The 24,172-nt window shown below is 37.1% G+C and overlaps 2 protein-coding genes across 3 annotated transcripts in view; both read left to right on the forward strand.

Moving 5' to 3' along the window:
• The first annotated feature begins 449 nt into the window (after positions 1–449).
• ie2 (integument esterase 2) lies at positions 450–13,700 on the forward strand. Its single transcript, NM_001127719.1, is given in 11 exon segments — positions 450–589; positions 3,007–3,143; positions 4,831–4,976; positions 5,859–5,998; positions 6,120–6,305; positions 7,476–7,666; positions 8,178–8,346; positions 9,720–9,936; positions 10,676–10,785; positions 11,920–12,055; positions 13,419–13,700. Coding segments are annotated over 11 exon segments (1,716 nt in total). The 5' UTR covers positions 450–474; the 3' UTR covers positions 13,588–13,700.
• Positions 13,701–16,319: 2,619 nt separating this feature from the next.
• The window catches only part of LOC101745187 (paired box protein Pax-6), an 81,971-nt gene continuing 74,118 nt past the window's right edge, over positions 16,320–24,172 (forward strand). Inside the window, exons 1-2 of one of the 2 annotated variants that reach the window (XM_062672018.1) lie at positions 16,320–16,712; positions 23,733–23,853. In XM_062672018.1, coding sequence (XP_062528002.1) covers positions 23,766–23,853 — 88 coding nt within the window. In that variant the 5' untranslated portion in view covers positions 16,320–16,712; positions 23,733–23,765. The remainder of the gene's footprint in view (positions 16,713–23,732; positions 23,854–24,172) is intronic. The other variant, XM_021348736.3, reaches the window with a different exon arrangement.

The following is a 24,172-nucleotide window of genomic DNA, read 5'->3' on the forward strand; positions in this document are numbered from 1 at the left end:
CTAAAAAAGCAGGTCGGTCTATATGTATTACCATAATGATCTATTAGTCAGTAAGTAACCTTTGATAATAATTACTCTTTCTTTTTCTATAAATTTTCTCGACGTACAGACACACCGGTTTCTACTATTTAATTATATTAATGTTGATGAGTTCAATTGACTCAGTCGACAAAAACACACCGTGTACGATCACTCGTTAATAGAGTGTGTCGAATCAAAAATAAACGCCGTTGAAACAAATATTTGCAATGCAATCACCATGTCGTCTTCAGTAAGGAATAAAAGGGGACCTATATAAGTCTTCAACACAATGAAAGCCAGGTTGAGCAGATCTTGTGAGCCAAGTTTTTTTTTTTTTAATTTTCCTGCTTACCTTAAAATGGACCAATGAGCGTCGGGATATGACACACGCAAAACAAATATAAAGCCAAACCGCACAAGTTTGCCTTACTTCGAACGAGTCTTTCGAGGAAAATGTCCCGTACATTCGCACTTTTAATTAACTCAGTGTTATTGTTTGCTGCTTATGGACAATGCCATGAGGGTCATGGCCACCACCATCACGATCAGAACGTCGGACACCAGCACGGTAATTAAATATTATACATACTTACTAAATTATACTTTTTTCTTTCTATGAGTACCTATAGCAAACGAGCGTTTTTGTCGCCGCGTTTCAAACGCGTCTATTGGACAATGAGAAGCTCGGTCTGTGACAGATTGACAAATAACTGACGGAAGTAATTATGTTTTTAGATATAGTTGTTATATTTAAAAAAAGAATATATAATTACAAAAGAATTACAAAAGTATGTTCTGACATTCTTGTACTGTACTGACATTGACTGTATTGACATTATTGTACTGACATTCTCCAAATTAAAAAAAACTTTCATTCGAAAGTTTGGAGACATAAAGCAAAAAGAGGAATGTTCCACCGAAAAATATGGCTTGGTAGACCGACGGCCCTAATGAAGTGTAGCGCGATTCAGGTTATTGACGAATTCCTTCTGATGATGGACGCTATGACATTCCTCTACGATATCGAGGGTTGTGTTGGCAATGCTGCCTTGCTGGGATGTGTGATCTGCAGTGTTGATAGCCGTAGACTGCTGTAGGATCTAGCAACGTGATAAGGGAGTGAGATTACCCGCAAGACTACTACTGCTGATCCTTTTTCCTTTATCGTATCACTCTTGTCAGATGGGTCGTGGTCGTCATCCAGTATCTTTGCTGAGGGCAGATGTTATGCCCCTCACGAGCAATTACCACTCCGGTTTATGGTGAGCCTGGTATACTCGTGCAAATCACCAACTGCCGACTTGGCTTGGTCGGTCCATCGCATGGGTAACCTTCCACGCGGTCTGGTCCTTTCTACTTTGCCCTGTGACAAGGCGCTCTATGAAGTCGTCCTCGCCGGGAGATTTGCGCAGTCATGGAAGCTCTGAGGCATTATTGCCAGCCGAACGCCACTATTAGAAGTAAAATTATTATTGTAATGTACAGAGAAAACTACAATAACAATAACTGACGAATTTCATAAATAATTTTATTATATGCATAATACCACGCGGTACATAAACAAACATACTTGTGTTCGAAGAATTCAAATCTCACGTAATTTCCGTTTTTCTCATGAATGATAATTTATATTTTTCATTGGGAAAGAATACGAGAAACTCATCTTAATCTATCTTTAATAATAAACATTTATTAGGTTTTAGGGCTTAGATTATGTATATATTATCAGTGTTTCCGTTCAATTTGAATTAATTCTGCTAAAATGTTACTCGATTGTTTTTTAAAAAGTTTGTTTCATAATAAAACCACCAACTTCCACAATCTAGTTAATTTTAAAGTATTGACTAGTTTTAGATTATGATTGAAAACGTATAATTTGTATATTTAAGAATATTGGAAATTGTTAATTATATTTTTTTCAACCAATATAACTTTAAATCTAACAAATGTTTCTTTAATTTTTTTTTCTTTCTACCTATGCTGATAGCCTTGAGGGGCTATTTCAGCTTCGCCCTAACGTTTGTAGGTGAGCTCGCGGGGCTCAACCGGAGAGTTGCTAACACTGACCCTAGCAAGAGCAGTGCTTCGCAGAATCTACCACCGGAAACGCGACCCACTGAGAAGATCCGGCGAGAAACTCAGTGGGCTGTTTTCTTTAATAGAGAAACAATCGCACTATTAACACAAAACACGGCTTGTTTAAATCGAAGTGTATAAAAAACATGATTTCTTTAACCATAATTCTAACTGATAACAGATTGATAACCTCTTATCACACTTCACAAAAGCAGGAATGAAGTGTTTATAAACAGTTTTTATGTTTTTATTTATTCACGATTATATCAATTTATATCAAAATATAAATACGGTATCTACTGAAAGAAGACTAAATCAAATTATACATTACTTTGGCATTAAAATTGGTTAAATTGAATGTGCCATTTTAAGGTTACTTATCAGTATATTGCTAATGTGAAAGCAATCGATCTTCATATCTTCCTCTCATCTTATGGCGCCTTTTAAACTGGAATTCGTGTAGCAATAAGCATTAACCAGATCTTGAACAGTTGGTAAGTCGACAGAATGAGCAGTCGATACGCCGAGGGCTTTCCGCAAGGACATAGAATGAGATGGCGGAACATTATTGTTGGACGGCACAGTACCAGCCTTTCAAGCCCTTCGCGTCCTTGCTTCGGGTTCTACCCCGAGATAGATCGGAAGTTTCTAAAAAAGATCAAAGAAGAATTTTACATTGGATACGGCTCTTGTTATGCCATCAAACCGCCGGATCTAAAGATGAGTGTTTACGTCCTGCAATTTCCCCTCATCCTAAAGAGATCGTCATGTCCTTTTTATGGTACGAACCTGGCTACGAGCTTTAAGCTCGATATTGTGGACAGCCGCTTGAGTGCATCCTTGCCGTTTTCACTGTCCTTACGTAAGCCCTGACAAATTCCGACTATTTGATTGATAATTTCTTTTCAGACCGTCCTTCGCCAAAGGTAACGTCAGCATCCGGAGTATTTCTCGGTTCCTGGATGCAGACCCGTCGCGGAAGACATTTCCAAGGCTTCCGCGGTATCAGATACGCTGAAGCTCCCGTTGGAGATCTAAGATTCCAGGTACATTGGCTATGGAATGGAGAACATTAGTATTTTCTATGTTATGTTTACTTTTTGGACTAAATTTCAAAATGATAATTTAATTTAGTTAAGGTAGTCTATAGTACTTTCAAAACACAGGTTTGAAAGACGTAGACATGATTAATTAAAACTATTTTTAGGGTGTAATCGCGTTTGATATAGTCATTATGTTATTTCAAACGTTTCCAATACTTTTCAATTTTCGTGGTCACGGGATGACAGTAATAAAGGCGAAATTGAACCATAACCCTGGTCCTGACTGACTCGTTGGTGCAGTAGTTAGCGGTCCTGACTGTTGTGCCGAGGGTCGTGGGTTCGATTCCCACATCGGGCCCATATTCGTTTGCTGAACATAATTGTTGTTTTTTTATTGCTTAGATATGTGGACGAGCTCACAGCCCACCTGGTGTTAAGTGGTTACTAGAGCCCATAGACATCTACAACGTAAATGCCACCCACCTTGAGATATAAGTTCTAAGGTCTCAGTATAGTTACAACGGCTGCCCCGCCCTTCAAACCGAAACGCATTACTGTTTCACGGCAGAAATAGATAGGGTGGTGGTACCTACTCGTGCGAACTCACAAGGGGTCCTACCACCAGTAACTTTTTTTTATGCTTTTGTAGGCAGACGGGCATACGGCCCACCTGATGGTGAGTGGTTACCGTCGCCCATGGACTTCAGCAATGGGGCAGAGCCAAGCCGCTGCCTACTCTTTGCTCTTCTAACTGTTTGCTCGTTGTCTGGGTGTTCGTTATCTAAGCATGTATATATTTAAACGCATATAAGTATGTATGTCAGTCTCCCGTACCCATTACACAGGAAATCCTAATTTGGGGCCGGGTGACCATGTGTGGTTTGTTCCCAGTTATTTATTTATAAATCGCTTTTTTTAAAAGTATCTACGTAATATACCTATGTTTTGCCAGTTTCTGGAACTGTATCTAAAAACGCGTAGTAAATGCTTTAAGAATAGAACACTTAATTAGAAAAACTTAAATAATAAAATTGAATCGTTTTAATAATGTTTCGTATTTTCCCGTTTATAAACTCACTAATCGTACTCGCCCGATTTGCTTATTTTTTTTTTTTTTTCTCCTACCTATGCTGATAGCCTTGAGAGGCTATTTCAGCTTCACCCTAAGGTTTGTAGGTGAGCTCGCGGAGCTCAACCGGAGAGTTGCTAACACTGACCCTAGCAAGAGCAGTGCTTCGCAGAATCTACCACCGGATCGGAAACGCGACCCACTGAGAAGATCCGGCGAGAAACTCAGTGGGCTGTGTCTATGGGTTAGTTCGCTCGTCGAGCCCTTCGTCGCAAGCGAACTAACCCATAGACACAGCCCATTGAGTTTCGGTTCCAACACTCATAAATATTAGCTTATCCATGAAGTATATGTATTTTCTTTTTCTACATGGATACCAAGTTTCAAGTCAGTCGGATGCATGGTTCAGTAGTTATAACGGAACATCCGTAAAAACCACTGTATATTTATATATTAGTATAGATTACCATTGTTACTCAAACTTCACACAAGCCAACAAAATAACGGAATATTTCGACAATTTCATAAATAAAAAGCAACATGGAATCTGCCTCTTAAGCCAAGTATTGCACCTTGCCTCTTAAGTATTCTAAATTTTAATTAAACGTTTTCTAACCAAAGGCCCCAAAACCAATACTCCAATATTCAGGAGAAGTGGACGCCAGCAAGGAAGGCCCGGCCTGTCCGCAACCAACTAATCCGAACTATTACAACAATGTAGACGAGGACTGCCTTCGACTAAATGTCTACACTCACGGAAGCTCAGGGTAAGCAAAACGATACTACTTAAGTATTATGTTCAAACCTATAATATCGATAATACAATCTATACCTTGAATGCATAACTGATTGATGATTTGACAAAACTTTATCCCTGGGAATAAAAGAATTATATCAGAATTTAATTCCTTCGTTCTATAAGAATTTTATCATTTAGTTTATTGCGTATTTTTTTTTATTTGAAGGAATAAGCGTATAGGTATGGTTTGGATTAAAACTTCCGTAGTATAATGATAAAATGCCTGCTATACGAGTAATAGTGTGGTTCTTATTAATCTTTATCATAATTATGGTATGTGTACCATATTTGTAATTATGTTTTGTGATTTAAGTATGATCGTGCATGATAATGTTTTTATATTATGTATCGATTCTTTTTTTTATATGTATACATATTTACTAAAAGGTCAGTTGTGTAACAGCTTTATCCATCGGTGGTAAATTCAACTTATAAAAGATAACTTAAAAACCTCTATGAAGAACGAAGAAAATACTGTAAGAAAGTATCTTACAGTATTTTTTTCGGATTTTCTTCGGTATATTTTGTTACAGAATTTTCTTCAGTTTTTGGGAGACATAGACATAATTAAAACTAATTTTACGGCTTAATACAGCATTTGTGTTTGTCATTATATCGAAGGGTATTATCATTCCGAACGCTTCCAATACTTTAAAGTTTTAGTGGTCATGGACGCGTGTCTTTTTCACACGTATTAGGTATTTAGGGAAACATGTACAAGCTTAACACACGAACGACACAAATCTGCAAAACTTATAAACTCAGGTAGATCTGTTTTGGTGGCGGCATGACCCCAAGCAAGCGTGCGTCTAGGAGCATAAAATAAATAAATCTTCACCATATTTTACAGAGAACTTCGTCCAGTAGTGATATTTATCCATGCCGGTGGATTCTACGCTGCGTCCGGTCGTAGCGACATCGCCGGTCCGGACTATTTCCTGGATAAAGACATTGTGCTGGTCACAATCAACTATCGTTTATCTTCTCTTGGTAATGATCTACAATTATTATAATAATTAAACTTATTAAACTATTAAACTTATTAGACTTATTAAATTTATTAAACTATTATTATAACAGACTCGTTACATTTCGTACAATTTATCTCCAGGTTTCTTGAGTACGGGTGACGAGCTCGCTCCCGGGAACAATGGATACAAAGACCAAGTAATGGCCATGCGCTGGGTACAGAGGAACATCGCGTCATTCGGCGGCGACCCTAACCTGGTCACGATAGCTGGTTACAGCGCCGGTTCATTCAGCGTCATGCTTCATACTGTCTCTCCTATGTCTAAAGGTACTTTTAATACTGTATAAACTATTATATGTATGTATGTATGTATATGCTTTTTGTAACTTAATATAAATTGCATTGCACCTACAACTATCCACTCTGCACTACCTTTGGTTGACTGGTAGAGAATGCCTAAGGCATTAAGTCCGTCAATGTAAATTTTACATGAAGTGTAATAAATAAATAAATAAATAAATAAATAAAGGTAAGATCTATTTTAACGCACGCTTCATAACTATATCAATTAACTAGCCGTACCCGTTAGCTTCGCTGGGCGTTTAAAATTAACATTATTATTTCTCACCCCCACAAATATTCTCATCATTAACGCCCCCGCAACTGGTGTAGGGAGTCCAACACTCTTATAAATATTAGCCTATCCATTAAGTACGTGTATTTTCTACATGGATACCAAGTTTCAAGTCAATCGGATGCACGGTTCAGTAGTTATAACGGAACATCCGTAAAAACCACTGTAGATTTATATATTAGTATAGATATCTAAACATGCATCTATAAGTATGTTTATCAGTTTCTGGAACCCATAACACAGAGAATCCTAAGTTATCACCAGATGACCGTGCGTGATTTGTTGTCAGTTATTATTTATTATTATACTGTATTTATTTAAATACAATAATTTTTATTTTAAATATATTAAAAAAACAATTTTTTTAAAACACTATCTAAAAAAAGATTGTCGCTGATCGTAGTGTCTACGACACAGGTCACCAGTGGTTAGGACTCCAGAATGAGAAACCTGCGTTTCGGTTTGAAGGGTGGGGTAGCCGTTGTAACTATACTGAGACCTTAGAACTTATATCTCAAGGTAGGTGGCCCATTTACGTTGTAGATGTCTATGGGCTCCAGATACCACTCAACATCAGATTGGCTGTGAGCTTATCCACCTGTGTGTTGGGCTATTACTAATTACTACAAACAATTAAAGTCTTTGACCTTGTTGAACATGTATCGCCCAAGAAACCCCTCACCATATGTTAAAAGAACTGATGTTTTAAATTTGGAATATATACTTTGTACTGATGTTTTAAATTTCGAATATATACTTTAAGCTTATGTTTTAAATTGGGAATATATACTTTATACTGATGTTTTAAATTTCGAATATATACTTTAAGCTTATGTTTTAAATTGGGAATATATACTTTATAGGTCTCTTCCATCGTGCGATATCAATGAGCGGCTCCCCGATTTCTCAAGTGGTGATCCCACATGATCAACGCCAATTAGCCGTGAGGCAGGCCGAGTTACTCGACTGCCCTACCAACAGCTCGCGAGCTATTATTGATTGCCTCAAGACTAAGCCTTGGAGGGATATCGGGAATTCTCTGCGTGGATTCTTCGTAAGTTTTTTTTTTACAATTTTAGATAATAATATATGGGTTTTTTTATTGCTTAGATGAATGGACGAGCTCACAACCCACCTGGTTGGTGTTAAGTGGTTACTGGAGCTCATAGACATCTAAAACGTAAATGCGCCACCCACCTTGAGATATAAGTTCTAAGGTCTCAAGTATAGTTACAACGGCTGCCCCGCCCTTCAAACCGAAACGCATTACTGCTTCACGGCAGAAATAGGCAGGGTGGTGTTACTTACCCGTGCGGACTCACAAGAGGTCCTACCACCAGTAAAACAGGGTATACAGCCCGCCTGCTGCTAAATAGTTTCCGCACTCGTGGACATCAGGAATGCCAAGAGCATAGACTTGACTACTGTCTAAGCCTCGTTTGAAGAACCACACGTCATATATGCTCGTATAGTATAGATTTCCAATGAGAACATATATTTAATCAGATTTATTGAAAAATTTAGCGTTTCTTAAAGCACTTATTGTTTTGACTGGATATTGACAGGAATTCGCTTACGACCCGGTCCTGATCTGGGTTCCACTTGTAGAGAAGGATTACGGACAAGAAAGGTTCCTCGTCAAGCAGCCTTTGGACTCGATACGTCAAAGAGAAATACATTCTGTTCCGTACATCATTAGTCAAACACAGGACGAGTTCTTTTGGAAAGCTTTGAGTAAGTATACTTCTTCGGAGGGTGTGGTAAAAGTTGTGTAAGAATACCATAGACATCACGATCACAGCGCACTCATCAAATTGAGGATAATTTAATCAGACAATGCTATTCTTTCAACGTATCTTCTACAATATAAAATTGTATTATAAATGTGAGAGTTTGTATGTTTGAAAGTTTGTTAGTCAATAACGCAAAATTGACTTCTTTTTTTTAAGTTTTTTATTGCTTAGATGGGTGGACGAGCTCACAGGCCACCTGGTGTTAAGTGATTACTGGAGCCCATAGACATCTACGACATAAATGCGCCACCCACCTTGAGATATAAGTTCTAAGGTCTCAGTATAGTTACATGACATATAGTTAGAGTGACTGAATGAATTTGAATGAAATTCTTGACACAGTGATAAAACTATCAACATAGATTAACGTATAGGTTTATTTTCATCGTGGTGTATGAACATGTCCTGAGCAATGGTGGATATATCTGCTGTTATAGATCCGATAGCCTGATTGCTGATTGAGGAATTTGCGTGCCCATGGATCTACAAATAAACATTAACAAGGAATGACATTAGAGTATTTATCCCTAGAAAATGCAATGTGGTTCATCTTTCGAAATTAATTATTGATAGTTTTCCTAAAACGGGCTTATTTATTTATTTAGTCTACTTACAAATTAACAGTATAAACGCAAACATTTGTAAGGTATTAATAATTAGCTAAAGTAATTTTTAACAACAACAATAAATCGCTGCAAACCATCATCCATTGCCGGAGCGTAGGCTAGCAAGCCATTCAGTAGCGAGATAGCACGATGTGTCGGAGAGTTAGCGGTGTGCTGCGTACGCGCGTGCGTGGAACTAAGAAACTACCGCTGGCGATGCACCCCTCCACACATACATCCATACATCCGCGCATGTAGCCATCAGGCACATTTAGCGACACTGATTCCAGTGCAGTGGAGCTATCAATTTTGTTATGCAATAACTGATAATAATGCACCATAAGAGCCGTCTTAGCACAAGAGTATCTAACCCGACCATACCAGTCACATAAAGTGACATAAAGTGATGGATACAAGAACGGATAGTATCCATACATTTTCTTGAATAGGAACCTGCAAAATTTTTTGTGTAGTTTTTCCAGCATTAACTTTTGAACTGCTTCGCGAGGACCCCACACGAGTGCGTTATATTCAAGACTACTTCGCAAATAGGCATCGAACAGCATAACAATCACACGATGGCCTGCAAAGTCGTTCGTCTGACGAATTATGAACCGGAGCAGACCACTACCCCTTTTACAGATATAAAGTAGCTATAACTGATTATGGATGATATTTAAATTTTCACTAACAAAATCTATTTGCACAGATATCCTCGCTAACCAGACTCTGACAGACACAATGAATAACGAATGGGAACGGATAGCTCCAATTTCCTTCTACCTTCCTGCGAGTACATCACGCCAAGCTTCCAATAAACTGAAGCAAGCCTACCTTGGTGGGAAGAAATTGGTCAATGATACTGCCAGTGCTGATGGCCTAGGGAAGTTATATAATGACGCTATTATTGGGTTTGGGGTGCACAGGTGAGTGTCCGGCGTCATAGGTATTAGATATTTGATAATTCGATAAAATTATCTAAGTGTTTCAAGTTTTGAGGCCTTAATGGAGTAAAGCATGAAACTCCTGGTGTGGTCATATTGAGTGATGCGACCACGCCGGTGCTGAAACCTCTCAAGAGGGTACAATTTTTTCCTAATTAAATACGTGCTTAATTCATGTTTACGAAATAGTTCCATGATGAAGGAAGAACAACGCCATATAAAAATCAAGTCCGCAAAAACAATATTTAAGTAATTACTGTACAATTCAGATATATACCTCAAGTTACAAAGTGTGTGCCAGCATTCACGTTGCGATTTCTATGGACTCCGATAACCAATTCTCCTAAAGGGATCTTGAACTCGTTCACACGCCAATTAAATTAAAATAAAAAAGGCTAAATTCTGTTGTATGTTCATTCCATTAAGTTATTCCCTTTAAAATCTCCTCAATTAATTCCATTTACGCAATTGTGACCTATCCCTAATTCCTTGCCTACCTCCGATGTTCCACTAACTTTATTAGTACTAGACCATACCAACATAGGTACAACGGCTCTATTTATTTTTGCCCCTACTTCTAATGACATTCACTTTGTGATTTGTATGAGCTCTTATAACTATGCTCGTGAAACTAGAGCTCCTCTGCATAAATATTAATTATTAGTTACAATCCCACATATATTAGGGAAAAGTTTTTGACTAAGTTTAACTATTTATCCAGATTGGTGAACCTCATGAGTCAATATTCATCCAAACCGGTCTATTACTACGAGTTTGCTTACATCGGAAACCACAGCCACTACGAAGATCCCGTCACCAAGAAACCTACTGGTATTTTTTTGCTTTGTAAATTCGTATATTTTCCCTAGTTTCCTTATTACAGAAAAGACGACTTTAAACTGACTAGAAATAAGAACAATAATACACTGGAATCTATCATATAATGAAACCTGACTTATTTCTCCTTCACACAGAAAAGTATGTAGAACACTTTGAACGATAGGATGCTAATAAAAATTCCAGGATCAACAAGATGCAAGTCACTTTTGGAAGCATAACTGATAGTAGTCTATGATATAGGGTGTAATAGTATGTAAGACCTAATAGAATAAATATAGCAAAGACTAGAATTACTGTAATCACAATTTCAAGAAATGTTTTTTAATTTTTAGTGTCTGTTGCAGCAAGACCCGAACTGATCAAGATATTTTCTTTGAAACACTTAGATCAGGGCTGTCCAAACAACGGTCCGTTTTAATGCGGCCCGCGACGCATTTAATCAGAAAATAGTTTGAATAATAGAATTCTTTGTCAAAACATATAATCAATATTTAGTATAATTTGTCTTTATTCGTGTAACATTCCAATCCCATGACATTATTTAAAAGTGAAGTTATCTCCTACCATAATTTTTTTGAAAATATTTTTGCTGCGCCCCTCTAGCTTTTGTAGTAAATTTAAGTAACCCACAAAGGTATTTAGTTTGGACAGCCCTAACTTAGATCATTCTCTCTAGATTCACTATAGACGTAGTAGACAGTGATTGTCATATAGATTACATTTACAAAACCACCTCAGCAATAAACGCTCTTCTATCTTGACTCTTGTTCTGATATTTTTAAATTACATGTTTATTTTTAACTAGGTGACCCGGCAGATTTCGTAGTGCCTCAATTGATGAATAAAAAACCTAAACTTTTGTATAAAATAAACTTAAAACAAACAAAGAGAATCCGTCCGACGGGGGACACAAAGGAAAAACAAAATTGTTTGTTTTATATAATTCCGAGCATTTTCATATTTATTCACCTTTTGAACCTTCTCTGGACTTCCACAAATAATTCAAGACCAAAATTAGCCAAATCGGTCCAGTTCGAGTCGGTCATCGGTCGATTTTTAGCGAGACTAACCAACTGTAATTCATTTTATATATATCGATTATTGTACCTTCTATCCTCATTACAGGTGCAGCCCACCACGACGAGCTGATCTATTTGTTCAGTGTCAACGCTACCTTCCCGTTCATAGAAGCCTCTGACAGCCTCGACTCGAAGATGGTTGACAAAATGACTAGCATCTGGTACAACTTCCTTAAAAACGGGTAATTATGTGGTGCATAATCCACTTTCCACAAAAAAAAAAAAACTATTTATCCGTTCCATTTATTGGATAGTAAAAATTTCATAAGTCAAGCTAGTAAGTTGGTTTATCCACAGTCTTTGAAGAACAAATCTTTGAGTAGGGATATTTTAGAAAATCTCGATTGCATTGGAGAAACTGATATATACTTCAAACCATAAACTGCTTTACCCTGACATTTATGAACATAGATCATATTTTCTTAGAAATGTTTTAGATTATGATCTACTCTAATAAGAGGAATATTTTCTCATCTGTTCGGCAATCGACTTTCATATCTTTCTTCAGTAATTATTTGCGAGTTTTGTTGTTATAAAAAATTGACAAAAAGTTTGTTTTCCACCGTATCTTAAAAGAAAAGGTAGACAACGAAATTAATCAGTTGATTAGAATGAAAATGTTGTCATTAATTAAATATCTATCGATTTTCAATAATAAGGTGAACAATACCTATTTTATAATGATTGCATTGTGAAATACTGGTGATTACTGGTGTTAGGACCTCTTGTGAGTCCTCACGGGTAGGTACCACTGCTCCGCCTATTTCTGCCGTGAAGCAATAATGCGTTTCGGTTTGAAGGGTGGAGCAGCCGTTGTAACTATACTGAGACCTTAGAACTTATATCTCTAGGTGTGTGGCGCATTTACGTTGTAGATGTCTATGGGTTCCAGTAACCGCTTAACACCAGATGGGCTGTGAGCTCGTTCACACATCTAGGCAATAAAAAAAAAAAGAAATTATATTAATCTAATCTCGACAAATGTTATAAACGATTAGCTGTACCCGTCTGCTTTGCTGGGAATTTAAAATTAACATTGTTATTTGTCATTATTATTAGAGAGTCCAACATTCATATAAATATCAGCCTATCCATTAATTGCATATATTTTCTACATGGATACCAAGTTTCAAGTCAATCGGATGCATGGATCAGTAGTTATAACGGAACAACCGTAAAAACCACTGTAGATTTATATATTAGTATAGACTAGATGATGACCGGTTTTTTTTTTATAACGCCATCTTGATTAGTTACCCTGAATTAAGAAAAATAGTATTATTATTCGCCAATAGATGTCGGGAAGAGTTTATTATTGAAAACACGAATAAAACAACATTTTCTGAAAATAAATCGTAGCTAGATCGATTTATCGCCCCCGAAATCCCCTGTATACTAAATTTTATAAAAATCGTTGGAGCCGTTTCCGAGATTTAGATTATATATACACAAGAATTGCTCGTAAAGGTATAAGATAAGATTAAATTTTACATATTTCAAAAAAATATATTAAAATTGATGTTTTTTTTAATATCTCTTTTTCAGAGATCCGAATCCCCGGGATAACAATCCTGAGTTATCAGGTCTGTCTTGGCCGGCTATGAAGCCCAACGACAGGAAATACCTTCGCATCGACAAGACTTTCTCGGTCCATGAAAACCTCTTCGAAGATAGGTTCAAGATCTGGGAAGAGCTGTACCCGATAACCAATTGATTTCAAATAGTGACGGATTTCCATAAATTTACAGGAATGAATTGGAAACTACTCAAATGGAGAACTTAAAATATAAAGTATAATAATAATAAAGTATTACATTTTTTTACTAATTTGATGCATTTTATTTCCTTGATAGTTGAAGTATCGTTTCAATTTATTAGAAACTAATCGAAAATAAACCTTACAAATGTAGAAATTATACTTCCGAGTAGTTATTTGCTACTCGGAAGTAGAATAATAAAGCAAAATTATTTTTGTCTTCCCTAAGTGATAGATTATTTTTGTTATGATTAAATAGAGGTTAAGTAATATTTAGTAAATTTAGCACATACGTACATAATAGCGACTTGCGTTGCCTTTTTACCATTTTTGTAGTAAAATTTTTAAATGTATCGAATTTCTTCATTAGATTCACCTTTTTTTTTTTTGCCTTTGTAGGCAGACGGGCATACGGCCCACCTGATGGTGAGTGGTTACCGTCGCCCATGGACTTCAGCAATGCCAGGGGCAGAGCCAAGCCGCTGCCTACCGCTTAATACTCTCCACAAGCCTCGTTTGAAGAAGGACATGTCATAGCGCTCGGGAAACACCGTGGAGGGGAGCTCATTCCATAGCCGGATGGTACGTGGCAAAAAAGATCTCTGGAAACGCACTGTGGATGACCGCAGTGGCTCCAGGTAGTATGGATGAACTCTACTCCGGTGGCGGGCGGTGCGATGGTAAAAACGAGATGCCGGTATCATCTCGAACAATTCCTCAGAGCACTCCCCATGGAACATACGGTACAGAATACAGAGGGAACCGAAGTCCCTCCGCAGACCCAGAGGCAAAAATAATAAAAATCACATATTTTCCTAGTTTGAATTAGGAATTATCTTCTTTAAAATTGAAACTTTTAATGATATCAAAACCAGCCAGATACAAATAGCCAAAGAGATTTTATTACAAGTTCATACATACTATAATGCGAAAAGACTTTTTCCCCAACCTATTATTTTTATTTGCTTTATATAAACAGCTACATAACATTATATTTTTAAACAATGAAGTATTATTATCTCCTCTGTCTACAGGCTGTTTCTTTTCTCTTTTTGGTTAAGAAAAATTATAAGATTTTGATTTTTTTAACACAAAACAGTTAATTGATATTTTTAGTATTGTTCGTTGATCTATTTTCTTTTTTTTTTCAGTAGATATTTACGAGCAATTTATACTCTTTAAATTTGGAAATATATGTTCTTTTTTGTTCCAAAGACACCTAGACACTGGGAGATAGTAGAAAACGCAGAATAGACCCACTTGAAATGTGATTCTGGAGAAAAACTCCGGATATCGTGGACTGATTTCGCAACAACGAGTCTATTCTTGAGGAATGAAAATAATGAAACGCCTCTCCTGCACGTTGCAGGCTCTTATCTGGCCTCTTTTTCTGGATATGTGTCACGGATCTTTCTATCGAGCTCGTGATGGTGCGGGGCAGGGTTAAGAGTGTTAAGCCGCACGATAGATCTCGCGTAAGGAGGACTGGCCAGGTCAAGGCTGCAACCTCTCTTGCATTGCCCTCTACGCGTAAGATTTAGACGCACAGCTATAATGGAGATTTTTTATTGCCTTTTTTGATAGGTTGACGACGAGCTCACAGCCCACCTGGTGTTAAGTAGTTACTGGAGCCCAAAGACTTTTACAACGTAAATGCGCCAACCACATTGAGATGTAAGTTCTAAGGTCTCAGTATAGTTACAACGGCTGCCCTACCCTTCAAACCGAAACGCATTACTGCTTCACGGCAGAAATAGGCAGGGCGGTGGTATCTATCCGTGCGGATTCACTAGAGGTCTTACAATCAGTAATTACACAAATTTTAATTATGCTGGTTTGATTTTTATTTCACGATGTTATTCCTTCACCCTGGAAGTCAATCGTGAACATTTGTGAAGTACGTATTTCATTAGAAAAATTGGTACCCGTCTGCGGGATTCGAACACCGGTGCATCGCTAGATACGAATGCACCGGACGTATTGTCCTTTAGGCCACGACGACTACAAAGTGGACGAGTGGCGGGATATTGTTCAGCTTACTATCAACTACTACCTATCAACACCACTTAACCACTTAAGATTGGATGGATTAGTTGATTTGCCCATCTAAAAAAATCGATCTTAATTATAAAAAACTCTAAATCTGTAATGAGTTTCATCGACGTCACCCTTACCGACGCTACCAGGGTTGCCCCGAAGAAAAAAATACAGAAAAGTAAGGTGTATATTACCTAATTTATAATATCGGCTTGCTAAATAATAATAATAATAAAACTAAAACAAAACTATAATTGCAACAACAAGGCTTAGATCTCTATTTTTAATACAAGCTTAAATACAAAATTATGTCGAATGTTTAATTAAAATTATTATAATAAGTACCAAGTCAAAATAATTCATCAAACATATCAACATTATTAAAGTGACAGGGAAAATAATTTTCATACGCAAATAACGCGTCTCGACGCTGTCGTCAGCCACTTCTAAGATAAAGACATAGACATAAATTAAACACATCATTAACATAACCAACCCCTTATTTCGCGAAATAATTTTATTATAATAGATAATTTAAAACTGGCCGTTTCCCCCACCGCCGTGGGGTTAAATGAGGAATGGGCGGAGCGTGAATTAAGACTATACAATAAAAAGCTAGGCGTCTCTGTCGCACAAATGAGCAGTCCTAAATTCAGTAAGCGGCTTACAATGGGTGTCGACACTTTATGGCATCTCTTTCTCGCCAGGGTGAGCGTGAATAGAGTCGTCTCGATGGCCCTTCATAGTTATAAGGTATACCGTAGCAGCGGAGGTCCACGTGAGATTCTATTTTGTAATCAGTGAAGTGGCGCCTTTATACCGGACTGGAGGCACGATGTTCGCGCGTTTGACAGTTTGACGTTTTGTTCGGCGGGAAAATCGTTTTACGAGTTTTCACGGGCACAAGAACTATTTATCGTAAAGCCTTAATAATTTGCTTAATTCGTTATTAGTTTAGTAAAGTGATGTTCATGCCGACCAGTTGAAGAAGACTTTAGTTATTGCTGTTGCAATAACTCGGATTTTTTGTCTAGGTAGAAGTTAAGGTATGTGTTCAAATATATTTAAAATATCAAATATCTTGAAGCTTACAAAGTTGGTACTGAGATTTCTTATAAAATTAAGCAACATATATTGACATAAAGAATTTTACATTATCAAAATTAAGAAATAATCACATCGGAAATCTTCAGACCCGATAAACCGCATATCAACTTTAATAGTAATCTATTTTATTTTAGTATGAGTAACATATATGAAATTTAATAAAACACTATTTACCAAAATTGTAGATTTTCAAGCTTTATTATTAACCAATTGTATATTCAATTATAACCCCCCATGAAAACTAGTGGTCTCTGAAAGAAATAAAATCATAAATAGTATTATGGCATTTTGTTAGTAGATCCATTGTTGAAGATTACAATTTTTAATTACAAAACAAGAACATTTAACTGTTAGGGCTTCAAATAAAATACCAAATTAATTTAAACCAAAAAGTGTACTATACGAGAATCTCCGTAGATTCCGTAATTCGTTTTGTGTGATTTATTTTATTACATTTATATTGATTTACTTTATATTCCATTATTCACGGGAGGGTCAAGATGAACAGGGTTGTGAGTGGGAATTAAACTAGTTTTATTGCTATATCAATAATAATAATATTTAAAAGAAATTCGGATACAATTAGTAGTTAGAAAACTAAGCCGAATAAATATTAGTACTTAGGATGCTTAATGTCTTTTAATTTTGTTTTTAGTTTTCTAAAAGTCGTGACATAAAGAGTAGTTATAAATGATTGATAGTCATTGAATTTATCAACATCAACCACGCTGTCTAAGTTCTCAGTTCGGGTAACAGCTTATGAGATGGGCTCTAAGGTTGTCTGTCTGTCCGAATAACTAAGTTAAAACTGCTCACTTATTCGACTGCAAGTAAGGAAACGATTTACGCGAAAACGCTTTTGGGTATTACCTTCATTTACGAATTTTTTCTCGACAAAACTATAAATTATCCATTAAAAATACAACCGTAACTAGGTTATTTCGAAAAACCTTCAAAATCCGTCCAATTCAAGGGCGTGATTTCAACGCTCATAATGACGAAGACGGCCTATCTGAGCTTAGTATTTTACAGCAAAGTGCCAAACAGTGCTATAAAAATCTCGCTTCGAATAACAAGAAATTCTGATTCGGTGGTAGATTCCGAGAATCACTGATCTTGTTAAGGCTAGTGTGAACAAACTCTCTCAGTTTTAGCCCGTGAGCTCACCTAGATGTTCAAACGTAGCTGGAATAACCTCTTAAGCTATCAGCGTGTAAGGGGCTATTCTATAGGCTACATGGGTAAAAATAAAAAAAATAACAAAGCTAGATACACACACTTGAATACATATATACATAATCAAAACGGTATTGTATACTTACTATATATAAATTTTTTTTTAATTAAAATATTTTATAGGCGTAAATTTATCGTCCCTTAAACCAAATACTTACCGATAATGTACTTCTCTTTGATGTTTTTTTTCTAGTGGAACTTTTATATTGTTTATTTGTAGTCGTCCGTTTCACAGACTTTAATTTTCCTATAGTTGATTCCAAAGTCGTAATATTGTATTTAACATCAAAATGTTTCGCTGTAGTAACTTCAAGCATAACTGTATTATTAAACACCGTTGTTAAATTGATGTTATTTGTGCTAATATTTTCTTTTTCTGGTGTCGAATTTACAGAATGCTCCGCAATTTTGGAAACGGTTGTGAAATCGAAGCCTTTGATATCAGTAGAAGCAGTAGTAGAAGCAGCTGATCGCGCTTTCGAAATTTCTTCATCATTTGTTATAGTCTCAACAGCTTCATAAATTTTTGTTTTCCCAGTTGACTCCGAGGTGATAGTTGACGGTTTTGTTGGAGCTTGCGTAATGATTTCGGCTTCTTGACGTACCACATTCATACTGATAGCGGTTGCTGCGTCAACATTTTTTATAACTATCGTATTCTTACGTAATATTTCTTTAGTATTATCTGCTTGTGTTCCCTTTTTTGTTACTTCTGATTTTACTTCACTTCTCTTGATTAGTTTAATGTGTTTGGTATCATTAATAGCCGTTATTTTAGTTTCCAGACTTTTCAATCTATAAACATTGGGCTTACTGGTACTTTGCATAGGTGAATGTCGCAAAGCTCTGTCTGTGAGTAATTTCTTAAATTCGTCAATACCCATAAAGGTGTGTGGTATATTCGTTTCGACCGGATTATCTATGTATATTAGGGGTTTATTTTCAGCTTCACGCGATATATGAAGATTGTGCTTTTTGAAACCATTAACCTCTTTCAATTTTTTCACGTGTACTTTGTATACTTTATTGTTCTTGTACAGGCGTCGAGATGCGTCATTGTCACTTTCTTTAACTGGTAAACAAAGAGTTACTATAACAGTTTTTTGTCGATCGCTTCTGTGATGTTGTTCTATTGAATTTCTTAATCGCATGAACTTTCGACACCGCGCTTATAACAATAAGATCTTTTAATTTTATTAATATCTTGCCTTGACTTGGCTTTTTATCGTTTATGAGTAGCAGTAATCACCGGTACATCATAGGAATGTCGAGCGTCTTACTTCGTCATCATCATCGGCCTATATCAATCCAGTGCTGGACATAGACTTCTCCAATTGCTCGCCACTGAGCATGATCCTTGGTTTCTCTCATCCAGCTCTTTCCACCCTGCACAGATTATCACTCCACCGTGCCTAAGGGCGTCCTGTACTGCGTTTGCCAATTCGCGGTCTCCACTTACTTACTATCAGCCCAAAGAGATCCCCTGCTGGACATAGGCCTCCCCCAAACCTCGCTACATTTGCAATTAAATATGACACGCGTATTGTGCAATCAATCTGCACTATTATAGCGTATATTTTATGTTTATCATTGACATGATTTTCATGGGTTGGTGTTTGTTAAAAAAAAAACTGTAGTACTGTTCGATTCTGGGACAAACATTCAATTGCGAGCCAAAATTATTAGGTTTTTTTTTATATTAATTTAATATTAAAACCAGGTCAGCAGTTTGACAAAAACTTCCGTTTATACATACCAATGTTCAAAGCGTTTACATACTCATTATATAAATCCGATATTAAATCATCTGTGAAATGAATACTGAAGGCATATTCACTGATTATTATTATTAAAAGGAAAACACAACACAATCGAAAACTATACAATTTTAGTAGCATTTTCATAATACGCCAATGGTACGATTTTATTTCGGTTGAGCGCAAGAATGATTTTAATTTTCATTTGTGTAAACATCGTAAAATTCAAGCGTGATGGCGTTTTTTTTTTCTGTTGCCTCAATTTTACTGGTGGTAGGACCTCTTGTGAGTCCGCACGGGTAGGTACCACCGCCCCGCCTATTTCTGCCGTGAAGCAGTAATGCGTTTCGGTTTGAAGGGTGGGGCAGCCGTTGTGACTATACTGAGACCTTAGAACTATATCTCAAGGTGTGTGGCGCATTTACGTTGTAGATGTCTATGGGCTCCAGTAACCACTTAACACCAGGTGGGCTGTGAGCTCGTCCACATATCTAAGCATTAAAAAAAAAATAAAAAAAATCGGTGATCGATTTCACGGCTCACCTGGTGTTAAATGGTTACCGGAGCGCATAGACAGTACTACGTGAATGCCGCTACTCATTTTGAAACATGAGATCTTATAACGGTATAATTGTCCGTATGCTTCAAGCCGGAATGCATTACAGCTCCGCGGCAGAAAAGACAGTGTAGCCAGGAGGGCTCAAAAGACGCTTCACCACCGGGAAATGCGTGTTTTTGATTTGCATTTGAAGACTGGAAAATTTGACGTAACTTTAATATTGTCATCTATATATTAATACGTGAAGGAAAAACGTTGTATCCCTTTTTACGAAAATTGCGCGGACGGAGGAGTATGAAATATCCCACACGTATAGAGAATATAGAGAAGGAGTGCAGAATGTTAATTTTTTTTTAAAATTATGCCTAAAAAGTACATTAAATCAATAAAAAAAAACATTACTCACACTACCATGTATTTGACGCACACGCGTGTGTGCATGCGTATGCATACTATTTATTTTTTTGCCTTGACGAAAACTGTGATTATAGAAGTTTAATAGTCTTTGCAAATAGAATCATAATAGTGTACAAACTTATAATTTTAATTAATTATAGTCCAATTTCGACTACCGGGCGACCACTGGTTTATTTAATAGTCTGCAGTCTGTTGTTCTGACAGCCCTAAATTACACAAAAAAAAAGAATAATGCACTCAATGCACTCGAATCTTTGATCAGTTACGATTCTCGGTCGCTATCTCCGGTCCTCGGCAATCGAACTAAATATAATGAAAGTTTAATTTTAATATTAATATTAAGCATTTATAACGTTTATAAAGCTTATTTGAAATCGGTTCTGTACTTATTAGCGATGCTCGAAAGAACAAAAAATTTACAGACAATATATTTTTTTTTTTTTTTTATTGCCCTTGTAGGCAGACGAGCATACGGCCCACCTGATGGTGAGTGGTTACCGTCGCCCATGGACTTCAGCAATGCCAGGGGCAGAGCCAAGCCGCTGCCTACCGATAATTAAAACATCTCGAAGTTATATGTATGTTGGCGCAAGCATCCACTTATTAGTGTATAGTGGTATGTTAGTGGCATGTTTTTTTTTTATTGCTTAGGTGGGTGGACGAGCTCACAGCCCACCTGGTGTTAAGTGGTCACTGGAGCCCATAGACATCCACAACGTAAATGCGCCACCCACCTTGAGATAAGTTCTAAGGTCTCAAGTATAGTTACAGTAGTAGTGTTAGTGTATATATACACTTAACACCAGGTGGGCTGTGAGCTCGTCCACACAAAAAACAATAAAAAAAAAAAATTAGGCTCAGGTATTCCGTGAGCACGAATTTCTCCGTGAGCGCATCGACCCATTTACTCCCCTGACTAACAAACGCAAGGTTTTCTTACCGAGAAAAATAATAATGAAAAAAGACCCAGTAGTACCAATAACTTTCACTTCTCTATTTCACTTCTACAAGTATGATGAACTATACTTATTTTGTACGTTCTGTCAGCTTTTGTTGTCAACGTGCTACAAATGTTTTATGAAATTTAAAATTATATTTACGAAACGATTTTCTAAATGAGCGAGAATTATTTGTAATTCAATAAAATTGCAATTTTCCCATTGCCACGGCGATACCAAAAACATACAGATATATAAATAGATATAGCCTTCATTCTCTGATCATAAGTATTCTAATTTACACACATAAAATAATAAATGTAATCTAAACGACCTTAAAATCAATTATGTAAGCAATAATTTTTTTTGTCAGGCTATCGTTCAAAATAGGTCCCCTTTTGCCTCACTTTTATATTACGAGTCAAACTTCCCCATCCCTTAAGCAATCATTTTATTGTCCTTTTGACACACATACTAAGCAACAATAATTACGCTCATTGACAAACGAATATATTTGATAACGACCCTGACCGACCGAGAATCGAACCCAGATTCCACGGCGTATGCAAGATCACTAACCATTAGACGAACCAGGAGATTCAAGAGTAGTTTACACTTTTTTATTTCTACCTATGCTGATAGCCTTAAGAGGATATTTCAGCTTCGCCCTAACATGTAGGTGAGCTCACGGGGCTCAAACCGGAAGTGTTGCGAACACTAGCCCTAGAAAGAGCTGTGCTTCGCAGAATCTACCACCGGATCGGAAACGCGATCCACTGAGAAGATCCGGCGAGAAACTTAGTAGGCTTTGTCTATGGGTTAATTCGCTCGTCGAGCCCTTCGTCGCTAGCGGCGGGTTCGATGAGGACGGAGACCGGTGCTTGTGGTACCTAAAAGCACCATTAATGGATCGGGAGGATTCGTATTGACGTGTTTTGGGCGACGTCGACTATTTACCATTCGATCTACAGGATCTCGACTAGTAGACGTAATTAAAACTAATTTTACCGTTTAATCATCCATTTTTTTAATGTCGTTATTTTATTTCCCATGTTTCGTGTACTTTACGAAAATTTTATTTTCTTGGTCACGGATAACCGACCAGGGGCTATTAATTTTCTTTTACACACTATTTAATAATTGAGAAATATGAATCTTAGTATATACCTAGACGTTAGCGCCTGGGAACCAAGCTTCCTCATTTTTCCGTACGATAAAACTTTAGAATAAAATTCCCTCTTCAAAATTATAAGGCGTCCATGTTCTGTGCTTAAGATGGGCTGTTAGCTCGTATGGACAGGAGGTTTAATAGGGTCATTTATAATTATTTATTTTTTAATAAATAACTGGAAACAAACCATGCACGGTCACCCGGCCCTAAATTATGATTCCCTGTATTATGGGTATTAGAGACTGACTAACATACTTATATACGTTCAAATGTATAATATAGGCAATAAGCGATGTGGGTATCGAACCCACGATCCTCAGCGCAACAGTCGCGGGCGCTAACTTATTGCATCACCGAGTTTTTTTTATTTTTTATTGCTTAGATGGTTTTATTTTTTATTGCTTAGATGGGTGGACGAGCTCACAGCCCACCTGGTGTTACGTTGTTACTGGAGCCCATAGATATTTACAACGTTAATGCGCCACCCACCTTAAGATATAAGTTCTAAGGTCTCAAGTATAGTTACAACGGTCGCCCCACCCTGCAAACCGAAACGCATTACTGCTTCACGGCAGAAATAGGCAGGGTGGTGGTACCTACCCGTGCGGACTGACAAGAGGTCCTTCCACCAGTAATTACGCAAATTATAATTTTGCGGGTTTGATTTTTATTACACGATGTTATTCCTTCACCGTGGAAGACAATCGTGAACATTTATTGAGTACGTATTTCATTAAAAAAATTGGTACCCGCCTGAGATTCAAACAGCGGTGCGTCGCTCAACACGAATGCACCGGACGTCCTTTAGGCCACGACGACTTCAAATGTCACGACATGACACGTCAGTCATCCGAGTCTTTTATCTTCTTTTTATCATCCAGGGCGCCACAATAGAAGAGTACGGAGTATACACGATGCTGCCAGCGCAGCAGCTCGCGCCGATCAGTCCATGGCCCCCCGACGGGAACCTCTTAGACCGAATGGACGATATCGCCCATAAAGGTAAAGGTAATGGTGCTCACCATTCTATATTAGTCTAGCATTCCATCATAGTATTATCATATCTTTTGAAGTGAAACTTCTTTACCGACGTAGGGAAGAAAAAACGTATGTAACGTTTTTCGGTTACGCGCCATCTTAATTTCTTCCGTTACGCGCCATGCTTATTTTATTTTTTTGTTGTCAATGCACTGTCGATTGCACCTATAATTGAGGTGACATCTGCCATGAACTTATGTCAGTTTGTCAATGTTTTGTATTGATGATCACTTTGTTGGTGCAAGTTAATAAATAAATAGTATAAACGATCTGTATTTGTGTG

This window comes from Bombyx mori, chromosome 14 (genome assembly GCF_030269925.1).
Source record: "Bombyx mori chromosome 14, ASM3026992v2".
NCBI classification, from domain to species: Eukaryota; Metazoa; Arthropoda; class Insecta; order Lepidoptera; family Bombycidae; genus Bombyx; species Bombyx mori.